This window comes from Dendrobates tinctorius, unplaced genomic scaffold, assembly GCF_039654945.1.
Source record: "Dendrobates tinctorius isolate UK_male_01 unplaced genomic scaffold, ASM3965494v1 ptg000162l, whole genome shotgun sequence".
Classification (NCBI taxonomy): domain Eukaryota; kingdom Metazoa; phylum Chordata; class Amphibia; order Anura; family Dendrobatidae; genus Dendrobates; species Dendrobates tinctorius.
Genome location: NW_027361829.1, coordinates 53787100 through 53805546, shown reverse-complemented (window position 1 = coordinate 53805546; position 18447 = coordinate 53787100). Strand labels below are relative to the sequence as shown.

Here is an 18447-nt window from a genome sequence, read left to right as displayed (position 1 = left end):
TTTTAACATTTATTTTTACTACAATCCTAAAAGAATGTGTTTGCATCATAATGATAAGTAATATACCTCAATGGGACCCTCTCTTTATATTCAGCGCTTATAAAAAAAACTTGCGGGTTGTTGGTAGCTGAGACCCAAGCAGCAGCGGCAGCATCTCATCGCTTGTGGAGAATTAATGAATGGAATGTCGTCTCAGCCGTCAGATTCATAAATCACCAGAAATGAGAGGGCTAATACAGAGAAGTCTTATCCTTTTGTTTAGCAATTTATCATGCGCTTGCACATTAATAAACAACGCTCCCTTGAGGGAAGCTTTGGGAAGATACATTTTTCTTCCTAATTTTCCTCAATTGTAACCAGTAGATCACAGGTGGAAAGTGAAGGCGCTTGTCAAAACTATTCGCTGTTTCGACCCACAAAAGGGTCTGCACCGTAATAATGCTATCATGTATATACACATCATCCCTTACATCTATGCTTTAAGGGGAAAAAGATCCGCATGACCCAGTTTTTTTTTAAGTAACACATTTGGTTCAATGCTTAAGCAAAAGTTTACAAAATTACTTATATTACTTACTGTTATATGCTGAATGCATCTGGATCCACTGTAACAGACTGACATAATGCTCAGCGAAATCATGGCCGGACTGGTAAAATTCTGGCAAATGCCAGAAGGGCCTGTCTGGTCGTGGGCTGCCTTGTCTGCTACGTTGTTAACAGAATCGGTGTTCTCAAGACATCCATACTTTTAAGAGTTGTGACGGAGCACAAAGTCGCGGACTCCATAACTTACCCCAGCAGACCACGGATATCATTAGAAATATCAGTCTTCTAGTAAATCTTGCTTTCCTCCATCCAGGGTAATATTAGTATCATATCCCATCTGATGCTTGGGGATGGGGCAGCATGGGCCTGTGTGATTTCAAATGCCAGGGCTGAATTTCAGTCCCAGCCTGTACCTGAGCCATACCGAGGAATAGTCGGTTGTAACTTCTACTCTTCGTTTCAGGTTCGAGGTTTCCCAGCCCCAGGCTCGCAGCCCGACCGAGCAGGAAACGGACCTTGCCGATATCCCCACTCTCCGATCACAGCTTTGACCTTCAGACTATGATCAGAACATCTCCAAACTCTCTAGTTACCATTCTCAACAACTCACGGAGCAGCTCTTCAGCCAGTGGCTCTTACGGACATTTATCAGCAAGTGCACTAAGGTAACGTTTCTCTCTTCAAAACTTCCTTTTATTAAAGTTATTATCAATGCCGTATGAACCATATTTTATATAAATAATTTTAGACGGAGAGCCTTTTAACTGCGACTGTAGAGCTCAAGCTTACAAATAGTGCTACTTACAAAAATCATTTAGTGTTAGGCATAATCCAGTTATTGAAGACGTACACATACTGTATATAAAAAAATGTCTTGATAGAAGTTGGAATTTTAGCAGTGGTTTTGTCAATTGATCGTAAATGTATTGCCTTACTGTAAAACTATATAACAGTTTAAGAGCGGTGTTAAAAAGAGTTTATTTTTGCATCTAATTCTCTTTTTCTCAAACTATATATTTACCTGACTATGCACAAATATAGAGGGGTCATACCAGTTTTCAGGTCTATAAAAGTCAGAAATCTTTTCCCAGCCTTTAGTTGGGCACAAACGTTGTGACTTTTGCTCTTTAGCCATCCTCAAACCTTTTTTATTGTTAAAAGTGATTAGGGCTTTACTGGTGGAGGCATGCCCAACCATGGTCTAATTGGCTATAGTTGGTTTAAAGTTTAGCAAAAACCTATTCCAACTCAAAACTAGTGTAGGTACTTGTGTGTGGTGCAACCCAAAGCCAAAGATGCACCAAATTTATTAATAAATTGAGGGTGTCTTACTCCTGTGGGATTTGATCAAATGTACCAGTCTTGATGAATTTTCAAAAAAAATCTTTAAATGATCATTTAATTTCTAGAAAAAAAACACATTTTTTTTTTAAAAAAATGCATGTACCGTAACCCTGCTTTTCCCAAGTCTATTTGCCTACCTTTAGCTACATTTATGTAGGAATCCACTGAATTAGAGTACAGATGATGGCAGTGAAGTGGACCGCTCAGTACCTGTGGTGTCACTAACTCTGGGGATAATTCTACTTTCACACATCCGGCTTTTAGGATCCGGCGGTGTGCGGCGAAAATGTCCCAAACAGGATCCGGCGGTATGTGGTGCCGGATCCGGCTTTTTCCCCCATTGGGAGACATTGTTGCCAGATAACGCCGCATTATTATGCGGAGCATCCAGTTTTTCCCGTATCCGGCGAAAATTGATGATGTGGAACGTTTTTTCCCTATGCCGTACAGCTTTTTTCCTCGGCCCAGACATTTAACCCTGCAAGGGGCGGCACCTGTATTCATTTTCTCTCTCGCCCAGACAGCAAGGGGCGGCACCTATATTCATTTTCTCTCTCAGCCCAGACAACAAGGGGCGGCACCTATATTCATTCTCTCTCTCTCTCGGCCCAGACAGCAAGGGGCGGCACCTATATTCATTTTCTCTCTCTCTCGGCCCAGACAGCAAGGGGCAGCACCTATATTCATTTTCTCTCTCAGCCCAGACAACAAGGGGCGGCACCTATATTCATTCTCTCTCTCTCTCGGCCCAGACAGCAAGGGGCGGCACCTATATTCATTTTCTCTCTCTCTCGGCCCAGACAGCAAGGGGCGGCACCTATATTCATTTTCTCTCTCAGCCCAGACAACAAGGGGCGGCACCTATATTCATTCTCTCTCTCTCTCTCGGCCCAGACAGCAAGGGGCGGCACCTATATTCATTCTCTCTCTCTCGGCCCAGACAGCAAGGGGCGGCACCTATATTCATTTTCTCTCTCTCGGCCCAGACAGCAAGGGGCGGCACCTATATTCATTTTCTCTCTCTCGGCCCAGACAGCAAGGGGCGGCACCTATATTCTCCCTCGGCCCAGACAGCAAGGGGTGGCACCTATATTCATTCTCTCTCTCTCTCGGCCCAGACAGCAAGGGGCGGCACCTATATTCATTCTCTCTCTCTCGACCCAGACAGCAAGGGGCGGCACCTATATTCATTCTCTCTCTCTCGACCCAGACAGCAAGGGGCGGCACCTATATTCATTTCTCTCTCTCGGCCCAGACAGCAAGGGGCAGCACCTATATTCATTCTCTCTCTCGGCCCAGATATTTAACCCTGCAAGGGGCGGCACCTATAGTTCTCCCTCTCCCTCTCTCTCTCTCTCTCTCTCTCTCTCACGTTTTTTCCCAGCCGGCCTACTCCTTTAAATTTGTCCTCTGCCGCATCCAGGATAGAAACAGATCCGGTGTCACCGTTTGGTCCCGGATCCGGTATTGCGGCTTTTCGCTGCACACCGCCGGATAACAAACACCGGATGTGTGAAAGTAGCCTTAGCTGCTGTAGGAGACTATTCAGATAAGCACAATACTCATAAGAAGAGACAGGTGCTGACCCTTTCACTGCTATCATCTGTACTTCAAATGTGTATGTTGTGATAGCAAAGGAGCTGAAGGCAGGGAAATAGACAGGGGGCATGCAAGGGTTCGGCTACTGCAGATAGCAGAGGTGGTGCATACACATCATTCTTGGAGCAAGGCTTTGACCATTTAACTGCCATCATCTGTACTCCAAGCGAGTATGCTCTTATATCAGTGCAGCTGATACACTGGGGAAAAGCAGGGGTTTGGAAGCCTCTAACATGCTTTATTTTTACAATCATCAAGACAAATCCCTTCATAAAAGTGATTTACAAAGTTTCATAACTTTTCATACTGGAGAGCACTATTTACAAAAGTTTAGTTACTTGAGTTTAGGATTTAAAAAAATAAAGATTGTTTTAAGGTAAAGGTTTAAAGTGGCTATGTCACCATAATTTGCTGCCTTATTTAAGGTCAGCATATAGGTACATTTCCATTGTTTTCTTTAGCCCAAAACAGCACAAAATACTGTGTAGCAGACACAGAATACAGGGGACTCATAGTTGTTGGTGTTTATACTAAGGGCACGTTTCCATGAGAAGCAAATATTTGTATTCCTGTATTTCTTCATCATTTTAGTGTGTTGACATAAAAAACACAAGTCACATCAGCCCCAAAATTCGCTAAAGAAATCCAGATAATTATGGCAAGTTCAGCCCCAGCTGTTTCTGGGTAAATTCCACAGCTGTGACCGGTATCACAATTGCCACAAAGTTTGGTTTTCATTACGAGGTCTGTAATGTTTCGTTTTATTATTATTCTAAGTAAGTTAAGCTAGCTATTCGAGACTCCACATCTTAATAAAATTACAATGCAGTTCATTGACCCACATGAAAAAAATCTTTCCAGAAGTGCATATCAGTCCCGAATGTTTCACGCACAAAACACTTGTGTCTTTGTCTTGTTCCCTGCATGCAGCAGTATTCTTTCCTGTTGCATATTTGTCATGTACATGCAGCTAATCCTCTACCCCCGGACCTAATAAGGAATAGAGCTATGACTCATTTTATATCACACCGGCAATAAAACTCTATACAAGGCAAATAGCAGATTGACAGCACTTGAGACTTCCAGGCGGCCTGATCTGCCAAATATAGGAAGAAACTACTGTCTTTGTTGAAATGTACACCAAGAAAAAAATGTATTACCTAACTCTGAGACGGAGGCTGCGGAAGGAATGTTATGGCATCTCTATAATACATAAAAGGTGTTTCGTATGGATGAAATCTAAAGCATGGATGTGAGAAGATATGGCATTCAGAATGGACACCATACTTTTCATAATACTGGGCGAGACTTAATAAATCTGATGCACCGGAATGCTATCACAGAATGCACCTAAAACAAAATACAGTGTGTCCATAAAGTCACGGTGCACTTAAGTTTTGTCCAGTCAATGGAAAGCAACAAAAAAACGATGGAAATGTTTCATACCTATTCAGTGCAGTTCGATGTGGGCTCCTTTTGTTGCCCTACACACATCCAAATGATAGTGAAGTTCTTGCCACACACGGGTAAGGACGTCTGGTTTAACAGAGTGAATAACGTCTGTGATTCTCTGTTTTAAGTGATTAATGTCGTTGATACGTTCAATGTACACATGTTGCTTCACATAACCCCAAAAGTAAAAGTCTAAGGGCTTCAGATCTGGGGATCGTGGTGGCCATGGCTTGACAGAACCCCTGTCAAAAGTGCACTATGACTTTACGGACACACTGTACATGTGCATGTTAAATCTATAGATCTTAGATACTTTTTACACCTATCTCAACCATGCTGCCATCAAAAGTAAAATGAAAAGTTGTTGAAGAACAATATTGATAATTAACAAGCAGACTAGTGACTTTCAAAGTTTGGAAATTATAATTTCACGATTGATGGGAGTCCGGCCGCTGGGACCCCTACTGATGCTGAGAACCAGGCCTCCTAAGATCTTGCCCAGTACATCTGGGACATCATGTATTGTTCCATCCACAAACACCACGGTGCACAACAGACTGTCAAGGAGTTGACTGATGCTTTAATCCAGGTCTGGGATGAGTTGCCTCATGAGGACATCCACCGCCTCATCAGGAGCATGCCCAGGCTTGTAAGGAAGTCACACAGGCACGTGGAGGCCACACACACTACTGTGCATCATTTCCTTGCCTTGAAGCATTTCCACTGAAGTTGGTTTAGCCTGTAATTTGATTTTTCCACATTGAGTATCATTCCAAATCCAGACCTCCATGTTATATTAATTTTGATGTACATTGATCATTTTTATGTTTTATTGTTCTCAACGCATTCCACTATGTAATGGATAAAGATTTGCAACTGGAATATTTCATTCAGTGGCATCTAGGATGTGGTATTTTAGTGTTTCCTTTATTTTTTTTATTGAGCAGTGTAAATGGACCGTAGCTGGACAATAATTACTAGAGTGGGAACAATTTTCCTATCTTTTCAGATATCTTTTAGCGACTGTATTGCATAGTATAAAACCCCCCATACAGAAAAAAATAGGTGTTGAATGAATGAGGGATCTGCCGATCTTTTGGCCAACTGCTGTGTCCCTGTACTTCCCCATACATAGGAACACTCGGGCTGAGTGCTCCTGTGCTGTCTGTGAGAGAGCTGCTGGCTGTGACTTAGGGCCCCGTCGCTGTGTACTTTAGTTACCAGCGCACTGATGCAGGGAGCTGGTAACTAAGGTACACATCAGGTTTCTAAGGGGCGTGAGTCACTTAGAAACCCAATGTGTACCTTGGTTACCAGCTCCCTTCATCAGCGCGCTGGTAACTAAGGTACACAGGTGCTTAGAAACCCTGCATTTACCCTAGTTACCAGTGCGCTGATCGTTGGTCTCCCGCCTGTCACACGAAGCGATGCGTGCTTGCCAGCGGGAGACCCGTGATCAAAAAAATGTCCTGGCTATTCCAGGACGATCAGCGATAACCGGCAGGGGGGCCGGTCGCTGGTCAGTGTCACACACAACAATCTCGCTGGTGAGATCGCTGCGTCACAAAACTTGTGACTCAGCAGCGATCTCGCTAACGAGATCGCTATTTGTGACGGGGGCTTTAGGTCAAGAAGAACAAAAGGATCAGAATTCCAATAATGGACATGCCGGACCCTTCTCTCACTGACAGATGATTATCTGGGGGAGAATCATGACAACTCTCATACATATTAGAATGTTGACTGATCTCAATAATATTAGTGTGTTCGGTCCACATTAGTGTAACGTGTATGCGGTCTCAATGGCCAGTTTAGCGCAGTCGACTGTAGCCATTAAGTGACTACTAATCTGCTAGATTAGTCAGTTGGTGTTCATTTACTGGATTGTTATACAGGCCTCCTGAATTGTATACTCACAGAAGGATCGTTAATACAGTATGATCATTGTGTTCTTATAGAATATTATCCTTACCGGCAGCACACCTCTTATTTACGTGTAATGTGATTCTAACAGTGACTTTAATGCTGGTATGAACATTCCAATCATCTGAAGAACGAGCATTTTGGTTGTTTGTTGGTTGATTGTTGACAGGTTTTCAAAAGATTTTAATTGGTGAACGAATGATCTAACAAACATTTGTTCATGATGATCGGTGCATCTAAATGAAGGGAACTTACGAGCCAATTCAGGTTGCCAGAACCACAGGAATCATGAATCGTACAGTAGCTGACTATATATCTCGGATGACCGGTTCTTGATCCACCCTGGTGGCTTCTCCCTGTCCTACACCCTTAGGTTGACAAGTCTCTGTATGCACACACATGAGAGATCTGTCAGTCTATGCGAGCAGAGCATTGAGAAGCACCGACCTCGGATTAGTCACCTTAGACATATTGTCTCTGACCAGCTTTCTCTGGCATGTTAAAAGACTAAAGCGCCCGTTACACAAAGCGATATCGCTAGCAATATCGCTGTAACGTCACGATTTTGTGACGTAGCAGCGATATTGCTAGCGATATCGCTACATGTGATACCTCCGACCGGCTCCCCCGCTGGTTATCGCAGATCGCGCGAGAACGTCCTGGTTGTCTCTCGTCGGGCGATTCCTGCTGGGCTTCCTGTGGCGCCGACGAGCGACGCGTAGACGCGGACGGGAGGACGTCAGGATCGCCGCTTCTGACAGGTAAGTAGCAACCCCCGACCCCTGCGATGTCACTGGTGAGAGCTGCCTGTGTGGCAGCTCACTAGCGACCACTTAGCGATGCACCTGCGATCCATATCGTTGTCGGGATTGCTGGTGCATCCCTAAGTGTAACGGTACCCCAACACATTGTTCTTTTTAAAAGGACACTGATCCCAATGTTTATTGTATCACTTTATTGTATCACTCCATTATATCTCTTGTTCTGTGAAATAGCAGAAAAAACTTTACTACAGTTAATATATATGCAACTAACTTATATATTTAATATATAATAACTACCATATTTGTATAAATTGCTTGATCAGAGTTGTGGTTGGTTCAAGGGTAAATTGTTTCTTATACCATCAGATTTAGATTATATGGGTTACAGTATCTTCACAATTCACACAGCTGCAAATACAAATCAGAATTTCAACATTATAAAAAACAATGTCAGGTTTCTATGAACTTTAGTGGTGTTTTCCTTTCACTTTAGTGATTTATTCTAGTCTCTGTCCATTTATAGTGTAACTTATAATGTAGAATAAGAAAATTTTAATTTAAATGTGTAAAAAAGGGTTAATAGCCTCAGACTACAACATAGGAGAAGTGTAAATTGTGCCTTGTTACTACAGAGGGAAATTTTGTATGGACGTAGATTGAGATGATAAATTTTCCCCAATTGTAGGTGTCAGGAGGAGCGGAATGAGCTGCCGCGATTGTACAGAAGCTGGTTAGGCTTACCTCCTTCTCATATTTCTTCTCTCGCCCATTTAGGTTTGTACCTTTCCTTAAAGAAACTAAAGACTAAAAAAAGCAGCTATCCAATGTTCTTCTGCTAACATTTTCAGATAGGTGTTGAAATCCGTATTTCAACCTGAAAACATGTCAACGCTGCCATCCTTGTACTATGAGGCATACACTGAAAACTAGCATAGTCTTAATCATAGTGAAAATCATTTTTGGACAGTTATTGCGGTGATTCTGGGTGCATTATCCTGCCAAAAGAGGGTATGTCCATTTGGGAATACCATACAGCCATGTTTAGGTAGGTGGTATGTGTCAGGGCTCGCTCACACGACCGTATAACAGGGCCGAGTGCTGTCCCATGCTTTATAGGATAGCACTCGGACCAATGTTATCCTATCGGGCAGTGCATGCTATGTTATACTATGGGGCAGTGGCGACCAGCGGTTTATTTCTCATAATTGGATTACATGTTGTCCGAGTGCAGTCCAATTACCGTGGACAGAGATAGCGGAGAAGATGGAGAAATTAAGTTCTCCTTCTTCTCCACACGCGCGTGATACAATTCTTAGCATAATTGGCCAATTCTCTCCCATGAAAGTCTTCAGGTTGTGACCCCGGTCTTAGGCTGTGTGCACACGCTGCGGATTTTGCTGCGGTTCCGCAGCGGTTTTGGCCGCTGCGGACCCGCAGCAGTTTCTGCTGCGGTGTACAGTACAATGATTCCCTATGGGAATCAAAAACCGCAGTGCAGACGGTGCGGAATTTTCCGCGCGGATTATCTGCGGTTTTCAATCCGCAGAAAGAATTGACATGTCAATTCTTTCTGCGGATTCTCCTGCGGTTTGCCATCTCCTCCATTGTGGAGATGAAAAACCGCAGGGCAAAACCGCAGAGCAATCCGCAGGTAAAACCGCAGGTCTTTTGACCTGCGGTTTCACCTGCGGATTGTACAAAATCCGCGCGGATGAATCCGCACCTTTTCCGCAGCGTGTGCACACAGCCTTAAAGTAAAATGCACAAGAATGTCAGGACTCAAGATTTTGCAGCAGAAAATTGCTGAAACATCACAGTGACTTATTTTCTTATCATTGTGCATTCAGGTGCCATCTCTTCCCCAGTTAAAACATGCTCTCCCAACTTTCCACATTATGTATAATAGAAAGTGATCCATTATCCCAGATCATCTTTTTTCCATTGCTCCCAAGAATCATGTATATGCACCACTTGTAGCTGCAGTAGCCAAGCCCTTGCATGCCCCCTGTCTATTTCCCTGCCTTCAGCTGCTTTGTTATCACAACATACACATTTGGAGCACAGATGATGGTAGTGAAAGGGTCAGCACCGGTCTCCTCCTCTGAGTATTGCGTTTATCAGACCAATCTCCTGCAGCAGCTTATCACCAGAGTAAGGGACGCACAGCTGCTGATCCTTTCACTGCTATCATCTGTACTCTAAAGCAGGGTTTCCCAACTCCAGTCCTCAAGGCACACCAACAGATCATGTTTTCAGGATTTCCTTTGTATTGCACAGGTGAAGCAATTATCACCTGAGCAATACTAAGGAAATCCTGAAAACATGATCTGTTGGTGTGCCTTGAGGACTGGAGTTGGGAAACCCTGCTCTAAAGGACTGCATTCTGATATCAATGCAGCTTAAGGCTAAGTTCACACTGGGTGTTTTTTCTGCTGCGTTTTTTTCTGCAGTAAAACCCAAGCGCTTGGCAGGAAAGAAGCTGCGGCAAAAACGCAGGTTTTGCTGAGTTTTTTGCAGCATTTTTGGTGCGGTTTTGTGGTTGTTTTTTTCCATTCAATTCAATAGGTGAAAAACCCTGAAAGACGTGACGTGCTCTATGTCCAAAAAAAAAGCAAATCGCAAAATACTGATGACAAAAAAAACAAGCTGTGTGCATGAGATGAAATCTCAGACATAGCTGGAAGGCCGGGGTCACACTGGCGAGGAATACGGCCGAGTGAGAGGCGCTAAAAGCACGCATTAGACACGGACAAATGATTCTCTATGGGGTCCCTCGCACCAGGCGTATATTTCTCATCCGTATTCTAGGCTCCGTGCCAATAGCAGCATGCTGCGATTGTCAGCGTACTACGGCCGTAATACGCCAATGCAAGTCTATGGGTGCGCAAAAAATACGGATTACACACGGACCACACATGTGACTTGCGAGAAATACGCACCCGGTGTCTTTTAGCAAAGCCGGCAATTCAGTGCGCTATACAGTAAACTCACACTGACAGGTTTAATAAAGAAACGAAAGAATAGATATAGACACATAGAATACATACATATATATATATATATACACATGCATTCTATGTGTCTATATCTATTCTTTGGTTTGTGTTATAAACCCTGTCATAGGGCTCCATTATATGCCCATTTTGCAAGCCTGCGAGAAAATCTCGCCATACGGATGCCATACGGATTACATACGGATGCTTACATGCGCAAAATACGCGACCACACCTTGATTACGGATGACATACGGAGCACTGTTTAGGGGCCATTCATCCGTATTACGCATGTAAAATACTGACCGTATTTTGCGTCGGTTAGTGTGACCCCGGCCTCACTGTCAAATGCAGCTGAAAATTAGCATAAAAAAGCATAAAAAAGGCAGCAAAAATGCACAGTGTGAACTTAGGGTACCGTTACACTTAGCGATGCACCAGCGATCCCGACAGCGATATGGATCGCTGGTGCATCGCTAAGTGGTCGCTAGTGAGCTGCCACACAGGCAGATCTCACCAGCGACATAGCAGCGGTCGGGGGTCGTTACTTACCTGTCAGACGCAGCGATCCTGACGTCCTCCCGCCCACGTCCACGCGTCGCTCGTCGGCGCCAACAGGAAGCCCAGCAGGAAGCGCCCGACGAGAAACGGCCCAGGACGTTCTCGCATGACCAGCGATGAGCAGCGGGGGAGTCGGTCGGAGGTAAGTATCACATGCAGCGATATCGCTAGCAATATCGCTGCTACGTCACAAAACCAGTGACGTTACAGCGACATTGCTAGCGATATCGCCATGTGTAACGGGGGCTTTAGCCAAGGGCAGTCTGGCAAAAATTGGAGGTTTGGAAGCCACTTTCATGCAATTTTTTGTTACAGATATGAAGACAAATCCCCTAATAAATAGATTTAAAATGTTTTATAACTTTCCATGTTGGACACAATTATTAATAAGTAATAAAAGTTTACTTACTCTTTTATTATAGCTTTATATAACTTTTCCACCTACTCCGAGGCATTTTTCTTGCTGTTCCTCCTGGTCTCAGTGGCCGGATAATGGCTGCACATGAATGAATTATCAGCGCAGGACTGATTAACCACAGGATACAGAGCTGAAGGTTATTGGGGGAAAAACTGTAATTGATAGCATTCAAGTCTACCCAAAATGGCAATGAATTGTGGAGTCAGCTGGATTATTTATGGATTATTTATGGTAAATTGGGAAAGTGAAATATTCTGGAAATAAATACTAAGCTGTACTGTTTCAGTGAAGGACTCGCTATTTTTCGGCGCACATTCGTTCCCTATCAATGCAGAATGATCTTCTAAATCCACACATGACATTGTTTTCCTGCGTTTTAATGAACAGAACAGGGTAGTTACACTTTGTAATATATGTTCACTGAAAGGAAGAGGGAGCATTAAATCATTGTGCCGTGTGATGAATGGTTTGTACTGTACATTGAAGAATAAATTGAACAAACTGGCAGAGAAGTCAGTGAACATGAAATCAGCTATTAGAAGGGAGCTTGTGAACAAATTCTGAAGCTGATATGCATCTTTTGATTAATGCCCTATCAATCATCCGTAGTGGTTACCTTAGCAAAGTCAGCCTGTAATCATTCATAGTTCCTTTCAGGAACACTGGCAGGGACTATGGGCTTGTAATAACTGAACATTATTACTGATTTCCTTCTGACTCTTGCAGAGAACAATTACCGTGTTCCCCATGTTTGGGCTTTGCATTATGAAGAAGGAAAAAAAAAAGGAGCGCAGAATAAAATGAAAAGAGTTCTCTCCGAATCCTGCCAACGTTCTCTTAGGGTATTTCTAATGATATTCTGTCCTAAACGGCAAAAAGCTCCTGCAAGTCATAATAATAGCAATATAATTACTCGGAATAAGTCCTGTTTTGGGCTGTGCTTTATCAAGGCGGCATAATAATGAAAATCATTGGGATTATTTGCTTTAATGAGTTAATTTGCCTGTAATTATTAGATGTGTGTTTTTTAATCTAATGTGGCTGAATGGGAGAGGTGTTCATTTATCACAAAAGTAGCAGCTAATCTGGAGGAGAAAAGCAAAGCATTTCAATGTCAGGGCGCTGTACTGACCAGCCGCTATTTTGTATACGGGGCAGGAAAGAAAGAAGCAGCTCATGTTTCACTGTAAATTTCTTAATGCCTTCTTAAAGTGTGAATGTATCCGTTACGGTATATTTTATTGACTATTATTTGTATTCTTTTTAGTTTATATGATTATGGGGCTAGCCATCTTGCTGGAGTTGCTTTTACCAGCATTTAGGCCTATACCTCACAGCAGCCTTGTCTTCTGTAGAATGCCATAACCTTTGGAGTGGTGCCACTAACGTATGGTCCCTGACTCTACTATTAAGGCCCTGTTACATGTATCAATGTCCCAGCGATCCCACCAACGATCGTCGCTCTCTCGCTGTCACACGCAGCGATGCGTGCTGGCCAGCGGGAGACCAATGATCAAAAAACGGCCCAGGACGTTCGAGCGCGATCAGCGATACCTGGCAGGGGGGCCGGTCGTTGATACATATCACACACAGCGATGTCGCTCGCGAGGTCGCTGTGGCGTCACAAAATCAGCGATCTCGCTGGCGAAATCGCTGTGTGTGACGGGGCCTTTAGACTTACCAGTCGCCGTCTTTAGCTATTCCCGGCGCTGCCCCACACAGCCATCTTATGACCATAACTTCTGACTGACCAGCCGTTAAGGGGGTTTTACACATAACGATATCGCTAGCAATATCGCTAAAGCGTCACCGATTTTGTGACGCAGCAGCGATATTGCTAGCGATATCGCTATGTGTGATACTTACCTCCGACCAGCTCCCCCCGCTGTCTGTTGCTGATCGTGCAAGATCGTGCAGGTCCATTTCTCGTCGGGCGCTTCCTGCTGGCGCCGACGAGCGACGCGTGGACGCGGACGCAGGACGTCATGGTCGCCGCGTCTGAAAGGTAAGTAACGACCGCTGCTGCATCGCTGCGTCGCTAGTGAGATCTGCCTGTTTGGCAGCTCACTAACGACCATTTAGCGATGCACCAGCGATCCTGACCGGGTCATATCGTGGTCGGGATCGCTGGTGCATCGCTAAATGTAACGGGACCTTTACACCTGGAAGTCTATTTACATTGAGTTGTGATTTCCAGATCACCCAAAAAACACTGGAGCGATCCCGCAGGTCACAACCCCTGGAGACTGACGGGAACGGCACCGAGAACAGATGAAGACAGGGGCTGCAAAATATGAGATTAGGTTCAGGAAACTTAGATTAGTAGCACCTCTTGAGCATAAAAATAAAAAAAACGATGGAGTGGTACCTTAATTGACTTCTATGGGAGAGTTTTTTTAGGCATGTTCTGTTATTTGTGCAGAAGTCATTGTGCAGGGAGGGAGGAAGTAAACTGTGATCATGGTGGATCCCATATTACCAATAAATACAGTCATTGTATTTCTGACGGTAATGATAATGAAACGACTGCTGAAAAATGATGACTACAGAACCGATCTGTCAAGCTAATATTCAGAGGGTTATTATCACATTGATGACATATGCTAAAAAGGTTAATAATATCAGATCAATGTTCTGACCTGCTATTACGAGGAGTTGGCGCCAAACAGTCCATGGTTGTGGTATTGCGCATCAAACATTGTTTAAGGTACTGTAACACTTAGATCCCGACCAGCGATATGACGCTATGACGCGGTCATGATCGCTGGTACATCGCTAAGTGGTCGCTAGTGAGCTGCCACACAGGCAGATCTCACCAGCGACATCGCTGGGGACTGGGGTCGCTGCTTACCTGTCTCACTAGGCGATCCTGCGTCCTCCCGCCCGGCTCCACGCTCGTCGCTCGTCTCTCCACAGGAAGCGCCGCAGGAAGCTGACGACAAGAAGCGGTCCAGGACGTTCTCGCGCGATCAGCGATAACCAGCGGGGGAGCGGGTCGTAGGTAAGTATCAGACACAGCGATATCGCTAGCAATATCGCTATAACGTCACAAGTTATAGCGATATTCCTAGCGATATCGCTTAGTGTGACAGTACCTTTACATCCGCTTTGCTGCCAGACCTGGCATCAGCTGTTTGTTAGGGGTTCTGGGTGTCAGACCATCATCGACAGTAGAACTTGATTTAAGAAATTAGTAATTTTGTAATGACACATGACTATCTTTCTTAGGCTGGGGTCACACTTGCGAGTGTGATGCGAGAAACTGGCGCGAGTCTCTCGCATCAATACCCGGCACTGCCGCTGGCACTCGGACTGGAGTGTGCGACTGCATAGAAAGACATGCAGCCGCACACTTCAGTCCCGAGTGTCGGCACCAGTTTTGGGCATTGAAGCGGGAGACTCGCGCAAATTTCTCGCATCACACTCGCAAGTGTGACCCCGGCCTTATAGACCACAACAGTGTAGTAGAGGTAAGCAAGCATTGTCAACACTGTCTTGTTGCAGTGATGCCAACATTGTGTTTTTTTGCACTATAGTAAATATTAATTTTTTTTTATACTTCACAAACTGTTTCTTTCTTAAATGCAGCCTTAAATCACGTTCTTATCCAAAGACAATTAAAATAAAATTCAAAGGCTGAGCTCTGTGAACTTTTCCAACCCCTATATTTAATTATTCATACTTTCATGAAGACTCATTAATCAGGAAAACTTTCAAAGTGACCAGGTGAACAGTACAAAGAAATACAAAAAAAATCAAATACAAATATGTCAAATCTTTTGGTCACTTAGGGAAGGAGCAATAAAAACCATCCAGTAAGAAAGCTAAGTTGTATAAAAAAAGAAAAAGTGAGAATTAAACATAGCTTTCCCTTATCGTCCATTAACGACTGGAGTGTATCACTGGGAACAATTTACTTGAGGAGCATGCAATAAAGAGTGGTTTGGCAATGCCTTCTTGCGGAGTGAAGTCTTTATGCTGTAATATAATTTTCCTCCGAATTGAACCGTAGGCTCAGGAACACAGAGGAGTAATGAAGTGATGACAGGTATTAGCATGCATAATGGGCTTTAATAGACATTTAATGATGTTAAACTGAAAGAGAGAGACGAGATCTCCCATCGGAATATCCCCACACTGAAACGCATTGATCAGAAGTCTTACAGCAGATTTTAATGCGAGCTGCACTGACGGAAATTCTTTTTAGGTGACATTCTGGCTGAGCAAAACCTTCCATCGCTTTTTTTCTGAATGACTGATATGACAAGCGCTGTGTTCAAGACACATTTACCAATTGATTTTCTTTCCTGATAATGTGATTTGAAGACTTATGTTGCAGTTTTCACCTTTTAAGATTTAAGATCTAAAGGATCTCTCATTACACAAGAAGCCTTAGAAAATCCTGTGACATATTTTTTCTGCCCCATACAACATTTTAATAGGTCACATTGTTTTCTGTCTTATCAAATATTGCACTTAATGATAATCATAGACATATGTACATATGTTGGGCAGCACGGAGTCATGGGTTCAAATCCCACCAAGGACAACATCTGCAAGGAGTTTGTATGTTCTCCCCGTGTTTGCGTGGGTTTCCTCCGGGTACTCCGGTTTCCTCCCACATTCCAAAGACAAACTGATAGGGAATTTAGATTGTGAGCCCCATCGGAGACAGCGATGATAATGTGTGCTAACTGTAAAGCGCTGCAGAATGTTAGCGCTATATAAAGATTATTATTATATGTAAAATTGTAAATGAATAAATTCCTATAATTACTGTCAAATTCTTTTTGTTTTCTTTTGTTTGCAGCCCGGCCCTGAGCTTTACGTATCCACCAACTCCTGTGTCTTTGCAACAGATGCATCAGCATATAATAAATCGCCAGCATGGTATAGGCTCAGCGTTTGGACACAGCCCCCCACTTATACACCCAGCACCCACATTTCCCAGTCAGAGAGCCATTCCAGGAATTCCCAGTGTCTTGAATCCCATCCAGGTCAGCGTGGGTCCATCAGAGATCACACAGGTGAGATGTTTTCCATAACACATCCTTATTTTGTTATGACATATGTGGTATATACTGTAAATACATTATTCTACATGCTTTTCTCTTTTTGGATAAGAGTTTTTAAAAAAGCGAACCTGTCACCAGGTTTTGCCGATATAAGATACGGCCACCGCCTTTCAGGACTTATGTACAGCATTCTATAATGCTGTAGATAAGTCCCCAATCCGACCTGAAAGATAAGAGATAAGAAAAAAAAGTTTTATTATACTCACCTGGGGGGGGGGGGGCGTGGTCCGGTCCAATGGGCATCACAGGTCCGGGTCCGGCGCCTCCCATCTTATGATCGCCACCCTCCTGCTTGCTTCATGGTTCCCTGGTATCGTGCTCTTGCGCATGCATACTTATCTGCCCTGTTGAGGGCAAAGCAAAGTACTGCAGTGCTCAGGCCCTGGGCCTCTCTGACCTTTCCCGGCACTTGCGCACTGCAGTACTTTGCTGTGCCCTCAACAGGGCAGATAACTACGCCTGCGCAGGAGTGCGAAGCCAGAGAACCATGAAGCAAGCAGGAGGGTGGCGATGATAAGAAGATGGGATGCGCCGGACCCTGACCTGCGACACCTATCGGATCGGACCGCCCCCCCCAGGTGAGTATAGTAAAACTTTTTTTTCTTATCTTTCAGGTCGGATCGGGGGCTTATCTAAAGCATTAGGTAGGCATTAGATAGAATGCTGTAGATAAGCCCTGAAAGGCGGTGGCCGCATCTTATATAGGCCAAACCTAGTGACAGGTTTGTTTTAAGTACTGGTACATTGCCTTCCACAAATTCTTGTTAAAATTGGTAGATGGAGCCTTTCTTATGTGTTAGATAAATGCAATCCCAAAGGCAATCATATTCCTTTCCCCCCACAAAAATCCCAATAAAAGTCGCAGCAGTTTTTTTTCTTGTTCTTATGGAGACCAATGTACCACATTAAAAAAATCCTATGTATGAATATGCCATGAATGCAAATATGATCTGAGTTATACAAATTTAAAGGATAATAGAATACTTGTTCGGTTGGATTTGCAGATTTACCTTCTGGAAGATGTTTTAAAGCAAAGTTTCTGAAATATTTGTTATGGTTACACATCAATGGATTTTTTTTTAATATGAAAATGTGTTTGCACTCATGTATCAAAGTCATTTAGCCTGTCCATTGTAGGCTATCACTTCAAAGCGCTAGGATGGATTGTAGAGGAGTTATGTGGAGCATACATTATATCCCATATATCATTCCTGTCTGGCCTATTGTTTTTCTTGTATATTTTCCCATGTCCTGTACGTCTTACATTATGCACATCATTATACTAACATGTGATTCAACTGGGCTCCTAATTAACTGTCAGTATAGCCTTCTGCCTCGTGTCTTCATTTGTAATGAACAGCTGTAGGCACCAATGCCATCTCTGAGCATACAAGTGCGTGTGATGTATTTCCAGGGGAGACACTTCTTCTTACATATGTAGATGTATATACACCTCTCATCTCACCCCACAGTCCCCGATTCTAGGTACCATCAAAAATAATAAGGCTATTTTACCAAGTTTAAACCCTGTAGACCAATAACACACCGTAAAGAATTATATATCTAACTTTGAAGACAAAAAACAAAAATGGAGGCAGCAATCATGAGGTCCATGTGAAAAAAGTGTGATGTTTTATTCCCCCATCAATGGTCACTTTGAAGACAGTAGTATGGATAAGATTGTGAGTAGAGTTGATCGAATTTTTCAAAATTCGGTTCTGATTACGATTGGCGGTGAATATTGCAAATACAATATTCGCCCAACATCATTG

General features: G+C 43.5%; 1 protein-coding gene across 5 annotated transcripts in view; it reads left to right on the top strand.

Moving 5' to 3' along the window:
* The window catches only part of GLI3 (GLI family zinc finger 3), a 318573-nt gene that overhangs the window by 244173 nt on the left and 55953 nt on the right, over positions 1-18447 (top strand). For all 5 annotated transcript variants that reach the window (XM_073550017.1, XM_073550020.1, XM_073550019.1 and 2 more), the window contains 2 exons: positions 1010-1211; positions 16411-16627. In XM_073550017.1, the coding sequence (XP_073406118.1) occupies positions 1010-1211; positions 16411-16627 (419 nt within the window). The remainder of the gene's footprint in view (positions 1-1009; positions 1212-16410; positions 16628-18447) is intronic.